General features: G+C 45.6%; 1 protein-coding gene across 1 annotated transcript in view; it reads left to right on the top strand.

Annotated features, from left to right (window-relative positions):
* LOC147639765 (D-xylose-proton symporter-like 3, chloroplastic) overlaps positions 1 to 25,092 on the top strand; it is a 101,604-nt gene extending 76,512 nt beyond the window's left edge. The window contains exon 13 of the mRNA XM_086773768.1: positions 24,498 to 25,092. Coding sequence (XP_086629894.1) covers positions 24,498 to 24,632 — 135 coding nt within the window. The 3' untranslated portion in view covers positions 24,633 to 25,092. The remainder of the gene's footprint in view (positions 1 to 24,497) is intronic.
* The last annotated feature ends 224 nt before the right edge of the window (positions 25,093 to 25,316 follow it).

The raw sequence follows: 25,316 nt of genomic DNA, 5'->3' as shown, positions 1-25,316 counted from the left end.
CGTATCTTTGGGTGTCTTGCATATGCACACATACCCAAAGGGTTGAGGAGGAAGCTGGATGATAAAGCCACAAAATGCATTTTTGTTGGGTATAGCCGTGAGAGCAAGGGCTACAGGTTATATGACACACTATCCAGGAAGATATTCATCAGTCGGGATGTGATTTTTGATGAAAAATCAGAAATATCCATGGCTGGTTATGAGGCAAATCAGGCTGAAAATGATGTGTTTGAAGGTCTACTACCCATGGAGTTTCATTCCACAGTTGGTGATCCAACTCATGAGGGTACTGGACAGCCAGCAAATGACGTAGGTGGTGTAGAAATTCAGCAGCCAAATGAGCCAGAAGCTGAACCAAATATGGGACAGCAGGCACCACAGGTCAGACATATACCTAGATGGTATTTGAGGACATTACAAGACAGCCATTTAGAGGGTCCTCTTGCTGGTCGTACTCATAGGGAAACAAGGACCAATGAGCATGCACACATCATGGATTTGAATCTGGTTATGGCAGCCAGTTTACAGGATGATGATGAGCTTGATTCATTTGTGGATGCACGAGATAATGTGCATTGGAACAAAGCCATGCAGGATGAGCTTGATTCTATTAAAAAGAATCAAACATGGGATTTGGTTGATCTGCCCAAAGGCAAGAAAGCAATTGGTACTAAATGGGTCTATAAGTTGAAAAGACATGCAGATGGATCCATTGACAGGTACAAAGCCCGTCTAGTTGCAAAGGGCTATGCACAGAAGAAGGGCATTGATTATGAGGAGACATTTGCTCCTACATCCCGTATGTCGACACTTAGGTGTGTCATTGCATTGGCTGCACATCGTGGTTGGGTTGTTCACCAGTTGGACATAAAGACTGCATTCCTACATGGGGACCTCGAGGAGGAAGTTTATGTATTTCAGCCCATGGGATTTGGAGAACATGGTCATGAGGGGAAAGTATGCAGGCTGAAAAAGGCCTTGTATGGTTTGAAACAAGCTCCACGAGCTTGGTATGCAAAAATAGATGCTTTTCTACTCACTCAGGGATTTGTGAACAGTCCATCAGAGGCCACTCTGTATGTAAAGAAAGAAGAGACAGATCTGCTGGTCATCAGTCTTTATGTGGATGATCTCTTGCTCATGGGATCAAATGATGACAAAATTGCAGCTTTTAAGGAGATACTGCAACAGACATTTGACATGTTTGACTTGGGCCTTGTACATTACTATTTGGGCATACAGTTTGTGCAGGATAACAGAGGCATTGGGTTGTTGCAATCACGCTATGTTACTAAACTTCTGGAGAAGTTTAAATTTCAGGATTGCAAGCCTATCAGTACTCCTATGGAGCCTGGGATGAAACTGTCACTACAAGATGACAGTGTTTCCTTTGATGCCACTACATATGCTCAAGCTATTGGGTGCCTCATTTACTTGTGTAATACAAGGCCAGATATTCAGTATGCAGTCTCTCAGTTGAGCAGATTCATGCACAGCCCACGGTTGTCACATTGGCAAGCTGTGAAGCGTGTATTCCGTTATTTGCAGGGTACCTTGTCTCTTGGGTTGCTTTATCCTGAGGGGGGTGACATGCAGTTACACGCTTACAGTGATTCAGATTGGGCTGGTGATTTTGATACCAGACATTCCACTAGTGGAAATTGTTTCTTTCTTGGCTCTTCATGCATTTCTTGGCTAAGCAAGAAACAGACCACAGTGGCCACTTCGTCTTGTGAGGCAGAGTACAGAGCAGCCTACAGTACTACTGTTGAGTGTGTTTGGCTGCGTCGTCTTATGACTGATATGGATATTTCAGTGGAGGAGCCTACACCTATCTATACTGATAGTCACAGTGCCATTGCTGTGGCCAGGAATCCTGTGTTTCATGCTCGCACGAAACACATTGAGATTCACTATCATTTTGTTCGGGAGAGACTCCAGGCAGGAGATATCAGTCTGATCTACTGTCCTACAGATCAGAATGTGGCAGACATCTTCACCAAGGCATTACCACGTCCGAAATTTGAAGCATTCCGCAGTGCTTTGAATTTGTTTCCTTTTGGTGGATGATGTACAGTGATCACATATCACTCCAGGGGGGTTTGTTGGGTTTTATGCTGCGTATGCACCCAGAGGAGTGCTAGTGATCATCAGTAGATTACTGGGGCACTTTTTACTTCAGTTAGTGGAGGTTTTTTCCCCCAGTTTAGCTCAGTTTCACTTATATGCAGTTTATAAGTGTTTTGGTCCACCCGGCACATTTATGGCCGGACATGTGAACACTTATCTTTAGGGTCACTATCATGTGGCTATTGTACTTCACTTTTTTATCATTGAAGCATACTGAAGTCGTGTTCTCTCTTATCTTGGTTTCCACGCCTGCTTGAACCTGTGTAAACCCTAACCCTAACCCTCCATTGCCTTCAGGTTTCTCTAGTACCTGCCATCCATCATAGAAATCTCTCTATGGTCCGACTTGGCCCCGACAAGCAGTTCCCTCCTCGTGTGGTAGAGGCTGGGTCCCCATATGGGTGAGCCATATAAGAGTGTAGGTGTGAGCAATGTGTCAAACAACCAGAGTTTGGTGCGCGGCTCCTGAAACTGAATGTAGGCACATTGTCTCTCTAGTGCCCCTAGGGCTACATATCCACGTGCCAAGCTAGCCTCAGAGAGAACTGTGGTCCGCTGAATGTGACTCCTAGGTACACATGATCTGGTGTTCTCCATTGTCACCTCTAAAAGTGAACTGATGGTCGGATCTAGTCACCTAGACCTGTGCGGTATTGAAGACCATAATCTTAGTCTTCCCAAGGTTCAATGTGAGGTCCCTATCTGCACAAAACGACTGCAAAGCATCCAAATGCTGTTGCAAACCCTCAGGGGAGTCTGCAATAAGTACAATGTCATCGGCATATAGCAGTATGGGTATCCAAATCCCTGCCAGATTGGCCCCTGTCCCCCCATCCTGTCAATTTAGTCGGATATCTCATCAATGTAAAGTCCAAAAAGAGTGGGTGACAGTGGGCATCCCTGCTTCACCCCAATGGTGCTAGTCACTGTATCCAACATGCCTCCGGGAGTCCGTACTCTGTCTATCATCGCCTCATATAATTCATAAATGCCCCACTGCATCTCCTCTGGAACACCAATGCCCCACTGCATCTCCTCTGGAACACCAATGTCATGCAAAGCCTTTGACACGGTGCTACGTCCTGAGGGTAAATATGTGACCAAAGTCGTGAAACCTCGTTTGAAACCTGCTTGCCCAGGTGCTCTGAGTCCATGTGTCTCAGCCCATCTACTCAGCTCTCGATCCAAAATAGATCCGAATATCTTGGCCAAGCAATTGTCAAATCCCCAACGATCTCCTCGTAGAACGCTCCCGATTCGAGACTCGAAACCTGCAAACAAACAAACAAACAACAAGGGGGTGCAGGCCTGACTCACCTCCCCACCATGACAGCTGTGGGCAAGCCCACAATCTTGGCTGTCCCCATCGAGCCACGAGTTGAGCTAACTGGGTTGACGTACCGACCAATCTCCTCCTCCTGACGTCCCATACCGCCACGAAGCTACCCTCGTGGGCCTCGAGATTGCTGCCGGCCTCGACTGCGTAAAGCAGGTGCACATCTGCACTAGATCCAGGCTCCAAGACCATCGAGCTCTCACAAACTCGCGAGACTCTCTATATGACTAATGACTAACCTTGGCCATCCTTTTATAGGCTCTTGGCCGGTCATCGAGTGTCCACACTTGGACGCCCGCCCGTCCATACTTGGGTGCCCGTCCGTTAGTCTATCCCTAACTCAGCTCGCCAATCAGCCTGCCTAGCTCCAAGCTTCCCCAAACCTTGAAGCTAGTCTTGCGTGCGTGTAGCACACGATAGATACACACTGTGCATATGACATACTCCCCTTCCTCTAAGAGCTCACTCCTGAGCTCACTAAAAAGCAAGGGTAATCTCTTTGAAGAGTAGTTAATGTCTCCCATGTAGCGTCCTCCTCAACACGATTCTTCCACTTGATCTTGTATTCCGTGATAAGCGTATTACGTAATCTTCTTTCACGAAATCCAAGAATCTTTTCAGGTTCGTGCGGAACAAATGTCATGTCCTCGACATCTATAATTTCTTGAGGAGTAACTAACTGATCTGTTCCATCGAGTACTTCCTTAAGTCTGCTGACATGAAATGTCATGGCCCTGTGAAAATGGAGCAGGACAAGTGTGGGCATGGTGGTTGCAGAGTCAGAATATTTTATGATTCACATGGGGGGTGCCCGGACAGAGTTTAAGATGTGTGGACATCCCTAGGTGTGAAGGGGGGAACTAGAAACATTAAGTTTTAATGTTTATTGGAGTTTGCCCCTAGGCCTTAGTGGCCCTAGGAACTTATTAAAGTTGGGGCCCTAGGGATTAATTTTGGGAGGAGTTTTCTCTCTCTTCTCTCTCTCTCTTCCCTTTTTGGGGAGTCGTGTAGCAAAAGTGGAGAAGCCCTCATGCGCTTGAATCCTAGCGTGGAAAAGCTCAAGAGAAAGGAGGAGGCGACTGATTTGCTGTGTGCTGTAGCTGTTTTTCTGAGTAGAATCAGCCGTACAGCACTGTACGGCCAGAACTGGGCACACTCTCTCTCTCTCTCTTTCTCCTCTGTTGCTGGCGGCGCACAGAACTGCTGCTGGTTTGGCTGCGCAGAAGCCCTGTACAGGCTGTACAGTCTGTTTTCCAGCAAGTACACATTGTACAGCTGCCGTACAGTGTACGGGCAGCAAGGTACAACAAGTACAGTCGCTGCAGAGGTGCTGACAGGTGGCTGGACAGACCAGAATACACAGATTCAGGCAGGTACAGAAGTGGACAGCAGGCTGTTTATGCAAGTACAACGCCTGGCACGTATCCCGAGGCGGTACAGACGGGTACTGTGCTGATTTTCAGATCTGTACTTTTCAAGGACAGCATAGGAGTGAGCATCAGGAGGAGGATACAGGCAAGTGCAAGCACACGTGTGAAGCAGGATTGTGGATTCAAGTGCCTGCAAGCACAGATTGGTGCTGTTGCTTCCTCCAGTGTTGTTTCACGAGCTGAACTTGGTAAGCTCTGTTTCTGTTCATCCATCTCTCTTTCTACTGCTTGATGTCTGTTGCAGATATGTGTTATCTGGCTCCTTGTGAGAGGAGGGGTATGGCAGATCGACAAGGGATTAAGACAGAGATTGAACAGCATATGTATGTTTGAGCTGAGAAGATGTATCATGCTCTTGAGTTATGCCAGATGTATGCCCATGGCTGGCCTGCTTAGTGATCTTGGCTGATCGGAGGGAGGCACAGTGTATTGTTTGAAGACACAGATCTGTGTGCATAGATCCTCTGTGCTGAGAAGGATTTGTGGGCCGTCAGATTGGACTTACAGGTGTAAACTCTTGGCTGGTCTTTGTGTTGTACTCAGCCATACATATTATTTTAATTGAATAAAGAAATACCGCAAGGGGCGCCAAGCTTTGGGGCCAACAGGTGTCGTTGTGTTTTCAGATTTGGGCACTTTAGCCCCAATCTGTGTTTTGTTTTTCATCTAGACTACAAGTGGACGGGTGATTGCTCCTACCGCACTCTGGTTTTCTATCAGAGGCCGGTTTCAAGGTTCCATTGCCGGGACCAATCATCAACTTTCTGAAGGGGGTGAGCTCGTGGTTGCTTTGAAGAAAGCCATCGCTGAAAATTCAGCAATCATGTCTGATACAGAGGAAGAGTACTTCTATCATGAAGAAGAAGAGCAAGAGTCTTCTCCTGAAAGAGATGTATCTGAGGATATTTTTGCAGGAGAACAGGCTGCAGATGTTGAGCCTTATGAGGATGTAACACAGCCAGAAGATGTGCATGGTAAAGAGGATGATGATGCTCGGTTCAAAGATCGCTTGGCTAGTGTTATGGATACTTTTATGCAGCTCACACAGAGCGAGAGATTTGCTGAATTTTTGAGATCTCGCTCAGAGCCCCGCACAGAGCCCCAGAAAAAGAAGAAGAAGGTTCGTTCAAAGAATCTTTCTCAGGGTCATAGTGGTACCACTCCACAGGATCCATCTCCTGCCCAGTTTCCGAATATGCAGCATGCTTTTGGTGCTAACCCACAGAGTTCCTTCTATGGACAGCCACCTATTCCTCAGCAGAACTTGCATCCAGGGTACTTTGGTGGTGGCTCGGTGTTCCAATCCATGACTGGGGGTTATCCTCAGGGAGGCATGGGTATGTATGGGCCTTTTGGAGCCAATTTTCAGCCTGGCATGCAAGGGAATATGTATGGTGGTATGCAGTCCGGTATGCAAGGAAATGTGTTTGGAAGCTTGCAACCTGGGATGCAAGGCAATATGTTTGGTGGCATGCAGCCAGGTATGCAGCATGGAATGTTTGGAAACATGGCTGGGATGTATGGTATGCCTGGTGTTGGAATGGGAAATGTTGACCCAATGATGGGTATGAATGTTGGGGGCAGCAATCTTACAAAACCACTTCCATATGATAATCTAACGCCTATGGGAAAGACGAAGGATTACAAGGAAGGGGGAGCTGCAGTGAAGTTTGACACTTTCAGTGGGGCCAAGGATAAATTGAAGGCACTTACCTTTTTACAGCAGTTTGATGCTGCTTTTTCTGGTGGGAATTACACAGAGTCTTCTAAGGTGAGGAAAGCTGCCACTTTTCTCAAGGGCAATGCTTTGCAGTGGTGGTCTACTCTTCTTTTGCAGGGCATAGCACCCACCACATGGGTCCAATTCAAACAGGTTTTCTCTTCCGTATGGCTCACATCTACATTTGAGGTGGATGTTATGACCGCATGGCACAAGCTGGATGCTTCAAAGTGTGATAGTTTGGAGGATTATAACAAGAAGTTTTGGGAAGCTCTACTCCCAGTGACTTCTTATCGTGCCGTGCCATTATCTGAGCAGGTAGAGAAGTATTGTTGTGGGCTGCCCAAGGAGGTACGAGATTACTGTATAAAGATAAGAGTAACGAACATGTCACAGATGATTGAAAATGCTATGACAGCTAATGCGTTACTCACATGTGGTTCATCTGGATTTAAGGGCAGTAAGAAATTGGGCAAGAAAGCTGAAAAATTTGGGCATGCTTCTCGTGATGCTAAAGGGTCTACTGACACAAAGTATAAGAAGTTGCCAATGCCCAAAAGGACTTCTGAGGAAAGACAGGCTTTGAGAGATGCTCAAAAGTGTTTTTACTGTACTGAAGAGGGGCATATGTCATTCAATTGTCCCAAGAGAACGTCCAAGAAGGACCCTGACAATAAAGGAGAGCCCAAGCCAAAGAAACCAAAGCCTTCTGCAGGCTTCGTTCCTGATCTTGTGGGTGAGCAGCTAGGTGGTGAAGCTACAGAGTTGTGCAGGGCATGGGGCAAAGTGAGAGATCAGAATGCTTTGATCTTCTTTGACACAGGTGCAAGAGCCAACTTCATTTCACCAGATTTGGCTGGCCGATTGGGGATTCGCGCAGAGGAGATGGGGCCGTTACATGAGGCAAATATGGCTTGTCCAGGGTATGCAGAACCCGTTACTCCTATCATTGGGAAGCTTCGGCTTCATTTGCAGGGTTATGTGGACAGCGAGGAGTTCTTCATCATGCCTTTGGATGGCTGTGATGTTTTGTTGGGGATGCCATGGTGCCACAGGGTACATGCGGTGGTGGATACTTACAATAGGAAAATTACTCTGACTCATAGAGGGAAAGAGCATGTATTGGATGTAAAACTCAAAGGGGAATCTGTTCCTATTGTATCCGCTTCGGCGATTTCATCAGTAATGAAAAAGCATCTTTCCGCGTACTTGATTTATGTAAAGGATGCACAGGATGATGAGTCTAAGTCTAATTTGTCAATGTTAGATAAGGACAGGGCTGATTTCTTAAGTGGGTTTCAAGACTGTTTTTCCGAGTCATTGCCAGGAGAATTACCTCCTGAGAGGCCAGAAGATCATGCCATAGATCTGATTCCTGGTAGTACTCCACCGAATAGACCGCCGTATCGTGTTAGTGCAGCCCAACAGGAAGAGATTATGAGTCAGGTGCAGGAGCTATTGAATAAGGGGTTGATTCAGCCTAGCTCATCACCCTTTTGCTCACCTGTGCTCTTAGTGCAGAAGAAGGATGGTTCTTGGCGCATGTGTATAGATTACAGGGCGCTGAATAAGAATACCATCAAGAATCGATTCCCCATACCGAGGATCGATGACATCTTGGACCGCTTACAGGGCTCCACAGTTTTTAGTCGTATTGACTTGAAAAGCGGGTATCATCAGATACGCATTAGACCCGAGGATGTGCATAAGACAGCATTCCGAACCACATTTGGGTTGTATGAGTTCTTGGTTATGCCCTTTGGTTTGACAAATGCGCCTGCCACATTTAACAGAATGATGGACAGGATTTTCAGGCCTCATAGAGAGTTTGTGGGCACATTCTTTGATGATATGATTGTGCATTCACGAACTGAGGAAGAGCATAGAAGGCATTTGGCCATTGTGTTTGCAGAACTCAGAAACCATAGATTGGTGGTTAATGGCAAGAAGAGTGAGTTCTTTTTGCAGGAGATACATTTCTTGGGGCATATTGTGTCTGGTCATGGAGTCCGTATGGATCCAGCAAAGGTGGAAGCAATACTTAATTGGCCAGCTTTGAGGACCGTGCATGATGTACGCAGTTTTCTAGGATTGTGTTCCTATTACAGGCGTTACATACGGCACTTTGCTGAAATTGCTTCGCCTCTTCATGCTTTGACGAAGAAAGCAACTCCGTTTAGATGGGCTGATCGGGAAATTACAGCATTCAAAAAGCTCAAAGAAAAGCTTACTTCGGACCCAGTATTGGTGTTACCGGACCTCCGAAAGGCTTTTGTTGTCCAGTGTGATGCATGTGGAAGTAGCATTGGTGCAGTTCTCATGCAAGAGAGACATGTGATAGCCTATGAGAGTAGAGTTTTGCAAGATGCCGAGAAGCATTTACAGGTGTATGAGAAAGAGATGTTGGCTGTAATTCACGCTCTTTCTACATGGAAACACTACTTGCTTGGGGCTGATTTCACTGTGCAGACAGATCATCAGACCTTGCGTTATTTCCTCACACAGACTAAGCTTTCAGAGAAGCATATGCGTTGGGCAAACTTTTTGTCAATGTTTCACTTCCAGATTGTGCATGTGGAAGGCAAAAAGAATGTAGTGGCAGATGCTTTGTCACGCAAGCCATAGGTCTCTGCAGTTTCACTTGCTTATCATCATGAGCTTGATGAAATGAAAGAGCAGTATGCCCATGATGAGGACTTTGAAAGGTTGTATGATCAGATGTCTGAGGGTCAGCGGCATGAGCATTACACTCTCAGAGATGGGTTTTTATTGATGCATGGCAGACTGTGTGTTACCAGGCCATTGCGACTCAAGGTTATGATTGAAAGTCATGCTCCACCGTACGCAGGTCATAGAGGTATTGACGCCACGGTCAAAGCAGTGGAGACTTTCTTTTATTGGCCAACCTTGAGAAGAGATGTTGATGCCTTTGTGAGGCAATGCATCGTATGTCAGAAGGTAAAGTTTGACCGTCAGAAGACACCAGGGTTATTACAGCCTTTACCTATTCCGGATAGACCTTGGGAGAGCATTGCCATGGATTTTGTATTTGATCTTCCACGGACACAAACGGGAAATGATGGCATCTGGACTATCATATGCAGGTTCAGTAAGCAGGCTCATTTCATTCCCGTGCGGAAGACAATTAAAGTGGATCATATGGTGAAGTTGTTCATGGCGAACATCTTCAAGTATCATGGCTTACCTACGTCTATCATTAGTGACCGTGATCCACGGATGACGAGTTTGTTTTGGAGAGGGTTGTTTGACAACATGGGTACAACTCTCAAGTTTTCATCGTCATTTCATCCACAGACAGATGGTCAGTCAGAAGAGGCTAACTCTACAGTGTTGGATCTTCTCAAATGTTATGTATCAGAGCATAAGCAACAATGGGAAAAATATCTTCCTTTGGTGGAGTTTGCATATAACAACACTGTACATAGCTCGACAGGCAAGGCGCCTTTTGAGATTGTAGAAGGAGGGAAGAAAGTACCACCCATTTTGCATACAAAGGATAAGATCTTTGAGGCTGATCAGTATGTGGAGAGCTTGGATGAAGCTTATCGGAGAGTTAAGTTGGCCCTCCAGAAAACTCAGCAGAAGCAAAAGAAAGCCGCAGACCGTCACAGACGTGATTTACAGTTTGCATTGGGTGATTGGGTTCTTTTGCGCTTTGAAAAGGCTAGACTCAAGAAGATGAAGGGTAAAGAGCGCTTATTCCCTAAGTTGAGTATGCGATATTATGGGCCTTTTCAGGTTTTGGAAAAGATTGGTGAGGTAACCTATCGATTGAAGTTACCAGATCACTGGAGGATTCACAATGCTTTTCACGTGAGTCTTCTTAGACCTTTCCGTGGGGATGTGCCTGAGGATGTATCAGATGAGGCTCAGCCGGAAGTTGAGGAACTTGATGAGGTTCTGATTCCAGAGCAGATACTGGCACATAAAGAAAGGAAGGTACGAGGTAAAGTTTCCCGTCGCTATCTTGTGAAGTTGAAGAACTATTCACCGATGGATGCGAAGTGGATGGAGGAAGGTGACTTAACAGATTCACCTCAGGTTTTGCAGCTTTATCTCGATGCCTTTGAGTTAGAGCCGACTCTTATTGTGGCTCATTCAGGTTCAGCAGAGCATGGGTTTGGAGCATTACCTGATGCTCAAGAGGGGGGTAGCACCTCCACTCCCTTGATACAGACAGGCTCAGATGACATCTAGAAGTCGCTTGGTGCAGATTTTCTCTCACCCGAAGGTACTGAGGCTAACAGTACATCTGTTTATGGGACTTCTATGATATATGTGTACTAGTCACATGGAGATTTTTGTGGATATGTATGGTTCACAGTGGTATACAACTTGGACTATTACTATGCCATTGGTTTGCAGTGAATGTTGATACATGTGTATGGCTCAGAGAGATTGGGACGCTGATCTTGCCATATTGTATATTTCACTTTGGATATTTTGATGCATCACCAGAATGCAATCGAGGACGCTTGCCATTTTTCAAGAGGGGGGTATGTCATGGCCCTGTGAAAATGGAGCAGGACAAGTGTGTGCATGGTGGTTGCAGAGTCAGAATATTTTATGATTCACATGGGGGGTGCCCGGATAGAGTTTAAGATGTGTGGACATCCCTAGGTGTGAAGGGGGGAACTAGAAACATTAAGTTTTAATGTTTATTGGAGTTTGCCCCTAGGCCTTAGTGGCCCTAGGAACTTATTAAAGTTGGGGCCCTAGGGATTAATTTTGGGAGGAGTTTTCTCTCTCTTCTCTCTCTCTCTTCCCTTTTTGGGGAGTCGTGTAGCAAAAGTGGAGAAGCCCTCATGCGCTTGAATCCTAGCGTGGAAAAGCTCAAGAGAAAGGAGGAGGCGACTGATTTGCTGTGTGCTGTAGCTGTTTTTCTGAGTAGAATCAGCCGTACAGCACTGTACGGCCAGAACTGGGCACACTCTCTCTCTCTCTCTTTCTCCTCTGTTGCTGGCGGCGCACAGAACTGCTGCTGGTTTGGCTGCGCAGAAGCCCTGTACAGGCTGTACAGTCTGTTTTCCAGCAAGTACACATTGTACAGCTGCCGTACAGTGTACGGGCAGCAAGGTACAACAAGTACAGTCGTTGCAGAGGTGCTGACAGGTGGCTGGACAGACCTGAATACACAGATTCAGGCAGGTACAGAAGTGGACAGCAGGCTGTTTATGCAAGTACAACGCCTGGCACGTATCCCGAGGCGGTACAGACGGGTACTGTGCTGATTTTCAGATCTGTACTTTTCAAGGACAGCATAGGAGTGAGCATCAGGAGGAGGATACAGGCAAGTGCAAGCACACGTGTGAAGCAGGATTGTGGATTCAAGTGCCTGCAAGCACAGATTGGTGCTGTTGCTTCCTCCAGTGTTGTTTCACGAGCTGAACTTGGTAAGCTCTGTTTCTGTTCATCCATCTCTCTTTCTACTGCTTGATGTCTGTTGCAGATATGTGTTATATGGCTCCTTGTGAGAGGAGGGGTATGGCAGATTGACAAGGGATTAAGACAGAGATTGAACAGCATATGTATGTTTGAGCTGAGAAGATGTATCATGCTCTTGAGTTATGCCAGATGTATGCCCATGGCTGGCCTGCTTAGTGATCTTGGCTGATCAGAGGGAGGCACAGTGTGTTGTTTGAAGACACAGATCTGTGTGCATAGATCCTCTGTGCTGAGAAGGATTTGTGGGCCGTCAGATTGGACTTACAGGTGTAAACTCTTGGCTGGTCTTTGTGTTGTACTCAGCCATACATATTATTTTAATTGAATAAAGAAATACCGCAAGGGGCGCCAAGCTTTGGGGCCAACAGGTGTCGTTGTGTTTTCAGATTTGGGCACGGAACCTTGAAACCGGCCTCTGATAGAAAACCAGAGTGCGGTAGGAGCAATCACCCGTCCACTTGTAGTCTAGATGAAAAACCAAAACACAGATTGGAGCTAGAGTGCCCAAATGTGTAAACACAACGACACCTGTTGGCCCCAAAGCTTGGCGCCCCTTGCGGTATTTCTTTATTCCATTAAAATAATATGTATGGCTGAGTACAAAACAAAAACCAGCCAAGAGTTTACACCTGTAGTCCAATCTGACTGCCCACAAATCCTTCTCAGCACAGAGGATCTATGCACACAGATCTGTGTCCTCAAGCAACACACTGTGCCTCCCTCTGATCAGCCAAGTTCACAAAGCAGGCCAGCCATGGGCATACATCTGGCATAACTCATAAGCATGATACATCTTCTCAGCTCAACATACATATGCTGTTCAATCCCTGTCTTAATCCCTTGTCAATCTGCCATACTCCTCCTCTCACAAGGAGCCAGATAACACATACCTGTAGCAGACATCAAGCAATAGAAAGAGAGATAGATGAACAGAGTCAAGGCTTACCAAGTTCAGCTCGTGAAACAACTCTGGAGGAGGCAACAGCACCAATCTGTGCCTGCAGGCACTTGAACCCACAATCCTGCTTCACACGTGTGCTTGCACTTGCCTGTATCTTCCTCCTGATGCTCACTCCTATGCTGTCCTTGAAAGTACAGATCTGAAAATCAGCACTGTACTTGATTGTACCGCCTCGGGATGCGTGCCAGGCGTTGTACTTGCAAAAACAGCCTGCTGTCCACTTCTGTACCAGCCTGAATCAGCCTACACAGGTCTGTCCAGCACTCAGAAAAGCACCACCTGCACCTGTACTTGCTGTACCTGACTGCCCGTACACTGTACGGCAGTCGTACAGTAGGGTTTGGGCTGGAAAACAGGTTGTACAGCCTGTTTAGGGCTTCTGCGCAGCCACCAGCAGCTGCTCTGTGCGCCGCCAGCAACAGAGGAGAAAGAGAGAGAGAGAGAGAGAGTCCAGTACTGGCCGTACAGTGCTGTACGGCTGGTTTCTTCAGAAAAACAGCAACAGTCTGCAGCAAAACAGCCGCCTTCTCCTCCTCTTGAGCTTTCCCACGATTGTACACAAGCGCATGAAGGAAGCCTCTCCTTTTGCTACACGACTCCCCAAAAAGGGAGGAGAGAGAGTGAAGAGAGAGAAAACCTCCTTCCCAAGTTAATCCCTAGGGCCCCAACTTAATAAGTTCCCTAGGGCCACTAAGGCCTAGGGGCAACTTTAATAAACATTAAAAGTTAATGTTTTAATGTTCCCCCTTCACACCTAGGGTTGTCCACACATCTTTAAACACTGTCCGGGCACCCCCCACGTGAATCATAAAATATTCTGACTCTGCAACCACCATGCACACACTTGTCCTGCTCCATTTTCACAGGGCCATGACATACCCCCCTCTTGAAAGATGGCAAGCGTCCTCGATTGCATTCTGGTGATGCATCAAAATATCCAAAGTGAAATATACAATATGGCAAGATCAGCGTCCCAATCTCTCTGAGCCATACACATGTATCAACATTCACTGCAAACCAATGGCATAGTAATAGTCCAAGTTGTATACCACTGTGAACCATACATATCCACAAAAATCTCCATGTGACTAGTACACATATATCATAGAAGTCCCATAAACAGATGTACTGTCAGCCTCAGTACCTTCGGATGAGATAAAATCTGCACCAAGCGACCTCTAGATGTCATCTGAGCCTGTCTGTATCAAGGGAGTGGAGGTGCTACCCCCCTCTTGAGCATCAGGTAATGCTCCAGACCCATGCTCTGCTGAACCTGAATGAGCCACAATAAGAGTCGGCTCTAACTCAAAGGCATCGAGATAAAGCTGCAAAACCTGAGGTGAATCTGTTAAGTCACCTTCCTCCATCCACTTCGCATCCATCGGTGAATAGTTCTTGAACTTCACAAGATAGCGACGGGAAACTTTACCTCGTACCTTCCTTTCTTTATGTGCCAATATCTGCTCTGGAATCAGAACCTCATCAAGTTCCTCAACTTCCGGCTGAGCCTCATCTGATACATCCTCAGGCACATCCCCACGGAAAGGTCTAAGAAGACTCACGTGAAAAGCATTGTGAATCCTCCAGTGATCTGGTAACTTCAAACGATAGGTTACCTCACCAATCTTTTCCAAAACCTGAAAAGGCCCATAATATCGCATACTCAACTTAGGGAATAAGCGCTCTTTACCCTTCATCTTCTTGAGTCTAGCCTTTTCAAAACGCAAAAGAACCCAATCACCCAATGCAAACTGTAAATCACGTCTGTGACGGTCTGCGGCTTTCTTTTGCTTCTGCTGAGTTTTCTGGAGGGCCAACTTAACTCTCCGATAAGCTTCATCCAAGCTCTCCACATACTGATCAGCCTCAAAGATCTTATCCTTTGTATGCAAAATGGGTGGAACCTTCTTCCCTCCTCCTACAATCTCAAAAGGCGCCTTGCCTGTCGAGCTATGTACAGTGTTGTTATATGCAAACTCCACTAAAGGAAGATACTTTTTCCATTGTTGCTTGTGCTCTGACACATAACACTTGAGAAGATCCAACACTGTAGAGTTAGCCTCTTCTGACTGACCATCTGTCTGTGGATGAAATGACGATGAAAACTTGAGAGTTGTACCCATGTTGTCAAACAACCCTCTCCAAAACAAACTCGTCATCCGTGGATCACGGTCACTAATGATAGACGTAGGCAAGCCATGATACTTGAAGATGTTCGCCATGAACAACTTCACCATATGATCCACTTTAATTGTCTTCCTCACGGGAATGAAATGAGCCTGCTTACTGAACCTGCATATGATAGTCCAGATGCCATCATTTCCCGTTTGTGTCCGTGGAAGATCAAATACAAAATCCATGGCAATGCTCTCCCAAGGTCTATCCGGAATAGGTAAAGGCTGTAATAACCCTGGTGTCTTCTGACGGTCAAACTTTACCTTCTGACATACGATGCATTGCCTCACAAAGGCATCAACATCTCTTCTCAAGGTTGGCCAATAAAAGAAAGTCTCCACTGCTTTGACCGTGGCGTCAATACCTCTATGACCTGCATACGGTGGAGCATGACTTTCAATCATAACCTTGAGTCGCAATGGCCTGGTAACACACAGTCTGCCATGCATCAATAAAAACCCATCTCTGAGAGTGTAATGCTCATGCCGCTGACCCTCAGACATCTGATCATACAACCTTTCAAAATCCTCATCATGGGCATACTGCTCTTTCATTTCATCAAGCTCATGATGATAAGCAAGTGAAACTGCAGAGACCTGTGGCTTGCGTGACAAAGCATCTGCCACTACATTCTTTTTGCCTTCCACATGCACAATCTGGAAGTGAAACATTGACAAAAAGTTTGCCCAACGCATATGCTTCTCTGAAAGTTTAGTCTGCGTGAGGAAATATCGCAAGGTCTGATGATCTGTCTGCACAGTAAAATCAGCCCCAAGCAAGTAGTGTTTCCATGTAGAAAGAGCGTGAATTACAGCCAACATCTCTTTCTCATACACCTGTAAATGCTTCTCGGCATCTTGCAAAACTCTACTCTCATAGGCTATCACATGTCCCTCTTGCATGAGAACTGCACCAATGCTACTTCCACATGCATCACACTGGACAACAAAAGCCTTTCGGAGGTCCGGTAATACCAATACTGGGTCCGAAGTAAGCTTTTCTTTGAGCTTTTTGAATGCTGTAATTTCCCGATCAGCCCATCTAAACGGAGTTGCTTTCTTCGTCAAAGCATGAAGAGGTGAAGCAATTTCAGCAAAGTGCCGTATGTAACGCCTGTAATAGGAACACAATCCTAAAAAGCTGCGTACATCATGCACGGTCCTCAAAGCTGGCCAATTAAGTATTGCTTCCACCTTTGCTGGATCCATACGGACTGCATGACCAGACACAATATGCCCCAAGAAATGTATCTCCTGCAAAAAGAACTCACTCTTCTTGCCATTAACCACCAATCTATGGTTTCTAAGTTCTGCAAACACAATGGCCAAATGCCTTCTATGCTCTTCCTCAGTTTGTGAATGCACAATCATATCATCAAAGAATGTGCCCACAAACTCTCTATGAGGCCTGAAAATCCTGTCCATCATTCTGTTAAATGTGGCAGGCGCATTCGTTAAACCAAAGGGCATAACCAAGAACTCATACAACCCAAATGTGGTTCGGAATGCTGTCTTATGCACATCCTCGGGTCTAATGCGTATCTGATGATACCCGCTTTTCAAGTCAATACGACTAAAAACTGTGGAGCCCTGTAAGCGGTCCAATATGTCATCGATCCTCGGTATGGGGAATCGATTCTTAATGGTATTCTTATTCAGCGCCCTGTAATCTATACACATGCGCCAAGAACCATCCTTCTTCTGCACTAAGAGCACAGGTGAGCAAAAGGGTGATGAGCTAGGCTGAATCAACCCCTTATTCAATAGCTCCTGCACCTGACTCATAATCTCTTCCTGTTGGGCTGCACTAACACGATACGGCGGTCTATTCGGTGGAGTACTACCAGGAATCAGATCTATAGCATGATCTTCTGGCCTCTCAGGAGGTAATTCTCCTGGCAATGACTCGGAAAAACAGTCTTGAAACCCACTTAAGAAATCAGCCCTGTCCTTATCTAACATTGACAAATTAGACTTAGACTCATCATCCTGTGCATCCTTTACATAAATCAAGTACGCGGAAAGATGCTTTTTCATTACTGATGAAATCGCCGAAGCGGATACAATAGGAACAGATTCCCCTTTGAGTTTTACATCCAATACATGCTCTTTCCCTCTATGAGTCAGAGTAATTTTCCTATTGTAAGTATCCACCACCGCATGTACCTTGTGGCACCATGGCATCCCCAACAAAACATCACAGCCATCCAAAGGCATGATGAAGAACTCCTCGCTGTCCACATAACCCTGCAAATGAAGCCGAAGCTTCCCAATGATAGGAGTAACGGGTTCTGCATACCCTGGACAAGCCATATTTGCCTCATGTAACGGCCCCATCTCCTCTGCGCGAATCCCCAATCGGCCAGCCAAATCTGGTGAAATAAAGTTGGCTCTAGCACCTGTGTCAAAGAAGATCAAAGCATTCTGATCTCTCACTTTGCCCCATGCCCTGCACAACTCTGTAGCTTCACCACTTAGCTGCTCACCCACAAGATCAGGAACTAAGCCTGCAGAAGGCTTTTGTTTCTTTGGCTTGGGCTCTCCTTTATTGTCAGGATCCTTCTTGGACGTTCTCTTGGGACAATTGAATGACATATGCCCCTCTTCAGTACAGTAAAAACACTTTTGAGCATCTCTCAAAGCCTGTCTTTCCTCAGAAGTCCTTTTGGGCATTGGCAACTTCTTATACTTTGTCTCTGAAGACCCTTTAGCATCACGAGAAGCATGCCCAAATTTTTCAGCTTTCTTGCCCAATTTCTTACTGCCTTTAAAACCAGATGAACCACCTGTGAGTAACGCATTAGCTGTCATAGCATTTTCAATCATCTGTGACATGTTCGTTACTCTCGTCTTTATACAATAATCTCGTACCTCCTTGGGCAGCCCACAACAATACTTCTCTACCTGCTCAGATAATGGCACGGCACGATAAGAAGTCACTGGGAGTAGTGCTTCCCAAAACTTCTTGTTATAATCCTCCAAACTATCACACTTTGAAGCATCCAGCTTGTGCCATGCGGTCATAACATCCACCTCAAATGTAGATGTGAGCCAAACAGAAGAGAAAACCTGTTTGAATTGGACCCATGTGGTGGGTGCTATGCCCTGCAAAAGAAGAGTAGACCACCACTGCAAAGCATTGCCCTTGAGAAAAGTGGCAGCTTTCCTCACCTTCGAGGACTCTGTATAATTCCCACCAGAAAAAGCAGCATCAAACTGCTGTAAAAAGGTAAGTGCCTTCAATTTATCCTTGGCCCCACTGAAAGTGTCAAACTTCACTGCAGCTCCCCCTTCCTTGTAATCCTTCGCCTTTCCCATAGGCGTTAGATTATCATATGGAAGTGGTTTCGTAAGATTGCTGCCCCCAACATTCATACCCATCATTGGGTCAACATTTCCCATTCCAACACCAGGCATACCATACATCCCAGCCATGTTTCCAAACATTCCATGCTGCATACCTGGCTGCATGCCACCAAACATATTGCCTTGCATCCCAGGTTGCATGCTTCCAAACACATTTCCTTGCATACCGGACTGCATACCACCATACATATTCCCTTGCATAGGCTGAAAATTGGCTCCAAAAGGCCCATACATACCCATGCCTCCCTGAGGATAACCCCCAGTCATGGATTGGAACACCGAGCCACCACCAAAGTACCCTGGATGCATGTTCTGCTGAGGAATAGGTGGCTGTCCATAGAAGGAACTCTGTGGGTTAACACCAAAAGCATGCTGCATATTCGGAAACTGGGCAGGAGATGGATCCTGTGGAGTGGTACCACTATGACCTTGAGAAAGATTCTTCGAACGAACCTTCTTCTTCTTTTTCTGGGGCTCTGTGCGGGGCTCTGAGCGAGATCTCAAAAATTCAGCAAATCTCTCACTCTGTGTGAGCTGCATAAAAGTATCCATAACACTAGCCAAGCGATCTTTGAACTTAGCATCATCATCCTCTTTACCATGCACATCTTCTGGCTGTGTTACATCCTCATAAGGCTCAACATCTGCAGCCTGTTCTCCTGCAAAAATATCCTCAGATACATCTCTTTCAGGAGAAGACTCTTGCTCTTCTTCTTCTTGATAGAAGTACTCATCCTCTGTATCAGACATGGTTGCTGAATTTTCAGCGATGGCTTTCTCCAAAGCAACCACGAGCTCACCCCCTTCAGAAAGTTGATGATTTGTCCCGGCAACGGAACCTTGAAACCGGCCTCTGATAGAAAACCAGAGTGCGGTAGGAGCAATCACCCGTCCACTTGTAGTCTAGATGAAAAACCAAAACACAGATTGGAGCTAGAGTGCCCAAATCTGTAAACACAACGACACCTGTTGGCCCCAAAGCTTGGCGCCCCTTGCGGTATTTCTTTATTCCATTAAAATAATATGTATGGCTGAGTACAAAACAAAAACCAGCCAAGAGTTTACACCTGTAGTCCAATCTGACTGCCCACAAATCCTTCTCAGCACAGAGGATCTATGCACACAGATCTGTGTCCTCAAGCAACACACTGTGCCTCCCTCTGATCAGCCAAGTTCACAAAGCAGGCCAGCCATGGGCATACATCTGGCATAACTCATAAGCATGATACATCTTCTCAGCTCAACATACATATGCTGTTCAATCCCTGTCTTAATCCCTTGTCAATCTGCCATACTCCTCCTCTCACAAGGAGCCAGATAACACATACCTGTAGCAGACATCAAGCAATAGAAAGAGAGATAGATGAACAGAGTCAAGGCTTACCAAGTTCAGCTCGTGAAACAACTCTGGAGGAGGCAACAGCACCAATCTGTGCCTGCAGGCACTTGAACCCACAATCCTGCTTCACACGTGTGCTTGCACTTGCCTGTATCTTCCTCCTGATGCTCACTCCTATGCTGTCCTTGAAAGTACAGATCTGAAAATCAGCACTGTACTTGATTGTACCGCCTCGGGATGCGTGCCAGGCGTTGTACTTGCAAAAACAGCCTGCTGTCCACTTCTGTACCAGCCTGAATCAGCCTACACAGGTCTGTCCAGCACTCAGAAAAAGCACCACCTGCACCTGTACTTGCTGTACCTGACTGCCCGTACACTGTACGGCAGTCGTACAGTAGGGTTTGGGCTGGAAAACAGGTTGTACAGCCTGTTTAGGGCTTCTGCGCAGCCACCAGCAGCTGCTCTGTGCGCCGCCAGCAACAGAGGAGAAAGAGAGAGAGAGAGAGAGAGTCCAGTACTGGCCGTACAGTGCTGTACGGCTGGTTTCTTCAGAAAAACAGCAACAGTCTGCAGCAAAACAGCCGCCTTCTCCTCCTCTTGAGCTTTCCCACGATTGTACACAAGCGCATGAAGGAAGCCTCTCCTTTTGCTACACGACTCCCCAAAAAGGGAGGAGAGAGAGTGAAGAGAGAGAAAACCTCCTTCCCAAGTTAATCCCTAGGGCCCCAACTTAATAAGTTCCCTAGGGCCACTAAGGCCTAGGGGCAACTTTAATAAACATTAAAAGTTAATGTTTTAATGTTCCCCCTTCACACCTAGGGTTGTCCACACATCTTTAAACACTGTCCGGGCACCCCCCACGTGAATCATAAAATATTCTGACTCTGCAACCACCATGCACACACTTGTCCTGCTCCATTTTCACAGGGCCATGACATTAGCCCCAATCTGTGTTTTGTTTTTCATCTAGACTACAAGTGGACGGGTGATTGCTCCTACCGCACTCTGGTTTTCTATCAGAGGCCGGTTTCATGAAATACAGGATGAACTTTCACATGAGAAGGCAAATCCAATTCATATGCAACTAAACCAATACGTCGTGTAATACGAAATGGTCCACAGTATCTAGGGGATAATTTCGGAGATCGACCTGTCCGTGAAGTCTCGGAATCTTTCGGAACTCGCAAATACACCATTGTTCCTTCAGAGAACTCTCAGGGTTAACGATGTATATTAGAATAAAACCTGTCTCGGTCTTGAGCACTTCTAATAGATTCCTTCGCAACTTGTAACATTTCTTGCATATCTTGCAAAAAATTACGTGCTGCATCATGCTGAAGTCCTGAGAATCCTACTGTAACATGTGATCTAGGTTGAAAACCATACATAAGCATGAAACGACTAAAACCTGTACTCGTATGCTTAGTACTGTTGTATGCAAATTCTGACATAGGAAGATAATCCTCCCATGAACTATGTCTTTTGGATACATATGCTCGAAGCATATCCTCCAAAATCTGATTTCACTCTTTCAGTCTTGAGGATGATCAGAGGAACTCAAATTCAAAGTTGTTTCCAACTTCTCAAAAACAAGTTTCCAAAAAATCACTCGTAAACTTAAAGTCCCTATCACTGACTATGTCCTGCGGTAACCCGTACAGTCTAAACAATTGCTCGATAAATTGTCATGCTAATTGCGTAGCTGTAATAGTCTTCCGGGTCGGTAAAAATCTAACCATTTTTGTCAAGCGATCTATCACAACCCAAATAGAATCGTGGCATTGATGTGTTCGTGGCAATCCGGTAATAAAATCCATGGAAATACTTTCCCATTTATTACTTGGGATTTGCAAAGGATGTAACAACCCAGCTTGTCTAAAGCGTTTAGCTTTATTTGCCTGACAAATTTGACACTTGAGAACATAATCTTCTACGTACCCTTTCATCTTTGGCCAATAAAAAGTGTGTTTCACTAACGATAGCGTCCTGTGTACCCCAGGGTGTCCAGCAGAAGGGGCGTCATGACACTCCCTAAGAATCTTGGACCTAATGTCTGGGATCTGTGGTACACAAATTTTGTCATTACGGAATAGTAAACCATTCCGAATCATCCACTGGCCTCGTGGAGCGTGAATGGTAGACTTGCTCAGTCATTGAGTCTTGGTCAATCAATGAGCTCCCATCTTGGATCTTCTGCCAAAATGGACCAAAATAACTATCAGTCCTGCAAAGCCCTCTCAATGACTGAAATAAGTCAGTAGAAATCCCGGTGAACGACAAAGTATTCACCTCTCGAATTCGACTAACGGCATCTGCAACACTATTCATGGGCCCTTTCCGATAACGAATCTCAAAATCAAAATCTTGCATTAACTCAGCCCAACGAGCTTTCCTACCTCTCAAATCATCCGCATCACACACATACTTGATTAACTGATGATCAGTCAATACCACAAACTAGATTCCAAACCTTGAGAGCATGAATCACAGCATAAAGCTCTTTCTCAAGGGTTGGCCAACGAGATTGAGTGTCGTCTAGCTTCTTACTTTCAAAAGCAACCGGTCTACCATCTTGAAATAGAGCAGCCCTGATAGCATAGTCACTGGCATCAGTTTCAAGAACATAAGGCCGACTAGGATCAGGTAATGCTAAGATAGGTGCTTCCTTGACTTTATCTTTCAAAAGTCTGAAGGCCATATCTAGATCTTTATTCCAAATGATAGGCTGATTTGACTTACGTCCACGACCTTCCAACAATTCGGTCATCGGTAGTGTGTACTCGTGCATAGATTTCCGAAGAAAAACAACAAAACCGAGAAAAGAATGAAGTTGACGAGTCTCGTGACATTCATCATCGTACCAACCATTCTGTGGGGCCGTATGGCAAGGAGGGGTAGAAAGAGGGGCATATGCTGCTGAACCATGTAATACATCTGCCACTCTTTCGTAAGCTCATGAAGTGGACTGCTCGGGTCAAGAGCGAACAGACCATCATATACTGCATTGCTATATCACATATGTACCCTCAATTTTGAAAAATGATGGAGGATTTGTTTGATTTTCAAAAAATGATAAAGAGCCCCAAATCTGTACCTTCCTATCATATGCATGGTGGTTGTGCTTTGATGAAGCTTGTTTTTCTTGATTGGGCACACAGCAAGAAGCTTCCTTTAATAAAGCTCGATGCTCGATGCTCGATGTAGTACTTGAACGAGCAATTGTTTGCTGCAGTTATCAATAGAGGCCGTCCACGATTCTCCCTTTGCATAGATGACCTACACACGAATCTTATTGTTGAGCTGTAGGCAGCTGCTGGCTGTGTGACAGGTGATGAGGCGGCAGCGTGAAGATGCACAGTTCAGAGGTGGGTATGTGCACAGTTCAGAGGTATACAGCAGCCTGTAGGTGGCGGGCTGTGCTTCGCCGCAGGTGTACAGCTGTGTAGAGCAGCGTGGGACTGAGGGTTGGCAGATGGCATGCGCAGATTAAAAATGACAGCAGTGTGGGTATACAGGTCAGAGATGGCGGGCTGCTTCGATACCAATTGTAGAGGTCAGCCCAGCTATGCATAGATGAACATGGCTTATGGCATTGCACACAGGAGAGGGGGAGAGAGAGTCTATGCATAGATGAACATGGCTTATGGCATTGCACACAGGAGAGGGGGAGAGAGAGTCAAACACACAGCAGAGAGGGAGAGGGAGAGGGAGAGTGTAAGTACATGCTTTTATGATGTGACGCTTGATTCATTCCATGAAAGTACGTCTACTTGTATAGGTTACAAAGGTTCTTTTGTGAGATCACTACTTATGTACGCCTACCTTTATAGGTTACAAAGGTTCCTTTGTGAGATCACTACTTATGTCGGACACAAATATCTGGATATTATTTTATACCCTGGTAAGAGGTGGTTCACACACACGTACTACCTCCTCACTCTAAGAGTGGGTTCACACACAGGTAAGACCTTGATTCCCAACAATAGTTGTGTCTTGCTGATCATGTCTTCCTGTGTGGGGCCTCAATAAGGCCTCTATCTGACGACGGAGCGCCAGGAGGTAGAGGCCCATCGAAACCTTGTGCGCACGTGATATGTCGATCTCCATACAGAACACGTCCATCTTGCATATGTCGATCTCCATACAGAACACATCCATCTTGCTTAATGTCATGTAATAAAGAAGGCCAAAAATGACAACCATGTATTACAAAGTTGGCAGAAAATTTTCAAAGTGATTGAATTATGTGTTGAGGACAGGATTAAAATTTGATTTTAGGTGCAAATAGCAATATGAAAGACTGAGGGTGTGTGTACGAGTGAGGGGTGCCTCCCAAACAACCATGTATCATCTGTCCCTGAATTTTCATAAGAGTAGTGTGTTGACTGTGGATGAGGGTGGGATGCACGTTTGCATGATAGTGGCTGGATGCATGGTTTTGGGCTTTATTGCAAAGGAAGAATGCAAAATATGAACTCAGATTTAAATTCAAAGTTTTTTAGTTTCAAAAAAAGTAGTGTTGTCTTAATGATCGGGCTCAAGGACTCGCAAAAATTGCTCTGTTTTGTGCTGCAGGAAGCCATTGGTACTGCCACAACATTCGTACTGTTTGGAATTATTGGTGTTTTGGCGCTACTGTTCGTGATATTCAAAGTCCCTGAAACAAAAGGCTTGAGCTTGGAGGAGATAGAGGCAAAGCTCTCAACATGAGAATTTGAATGTTTTAATCGTATGATGATGTTACCTTGGTCACAAGTTTGTCTAAGCATAGGGTGGATCGCTTTGCTTGTTCCTGGCTACGCCTGAGAATTCATAACACGCATGGTGGCGGATTTTCACACCCAGGCAGCAAATTCCACACTTAAAAATATAGGTTCGTCATAAAAATATCAGGTCAATTCCTCTTGGAAACGTGCAACTCCATGTGGATGTGGTTTGGATTGTGCCTATGGAAGGGTCGATGGTGGACTAAGCTAACATAGGCTTTAAATTGAGTCATCTACAATGAAAAATCAAACAATGATGTGCTTAAGGTATCATATAGATGTAGAACACGAGTAGGCACCATCATACAGACTCTTGTGTGGTGATTGTATATTTTTGTTGGTATTTGTAGTGTTCCGATTTTCAAATTATATTAGCCAAGTTGTTACCCAACTTAGCTTTTGGCTTTCTGTCTCATGTGAAGTAAATAATCTTTGTGCCCCTTGATCAAAGGGAGATTCCACTGTCTTTTCTGTGAGGGGTTTGGGCCTCTCGCAAGAGTTCTAGACTATCGAGATCAGAAATGCTTGGGGCTTTACCTACTAGAGATCAGGTGGCACAGAGACCATTTACTTCACAGGAGACAGGGGCAGCCCATGTACACGTCCGAGTTACCCATCACGAGCTTCT

Source organism: Cibotium barometz, chromosome 3, assembly GCF_041138505.1.
Source record: "Cibotium barometz isolate CiBa-2024 chromosome 3, ASM4113850v1, whole genome shotgun sequence".
NCBI classification, from domain to species: domain Eukaryota; kingdom Viridiplantae; phylum Streptophyta; class Polypodiopsida; order Cyatheales; family Cibotiaceae; genus Cibotium; species Cibotium barometz.
Note: the sequence above shows the minus strand (reverse complement) of the source record. Positions and strands in the feature narration are given on the sequence as shown.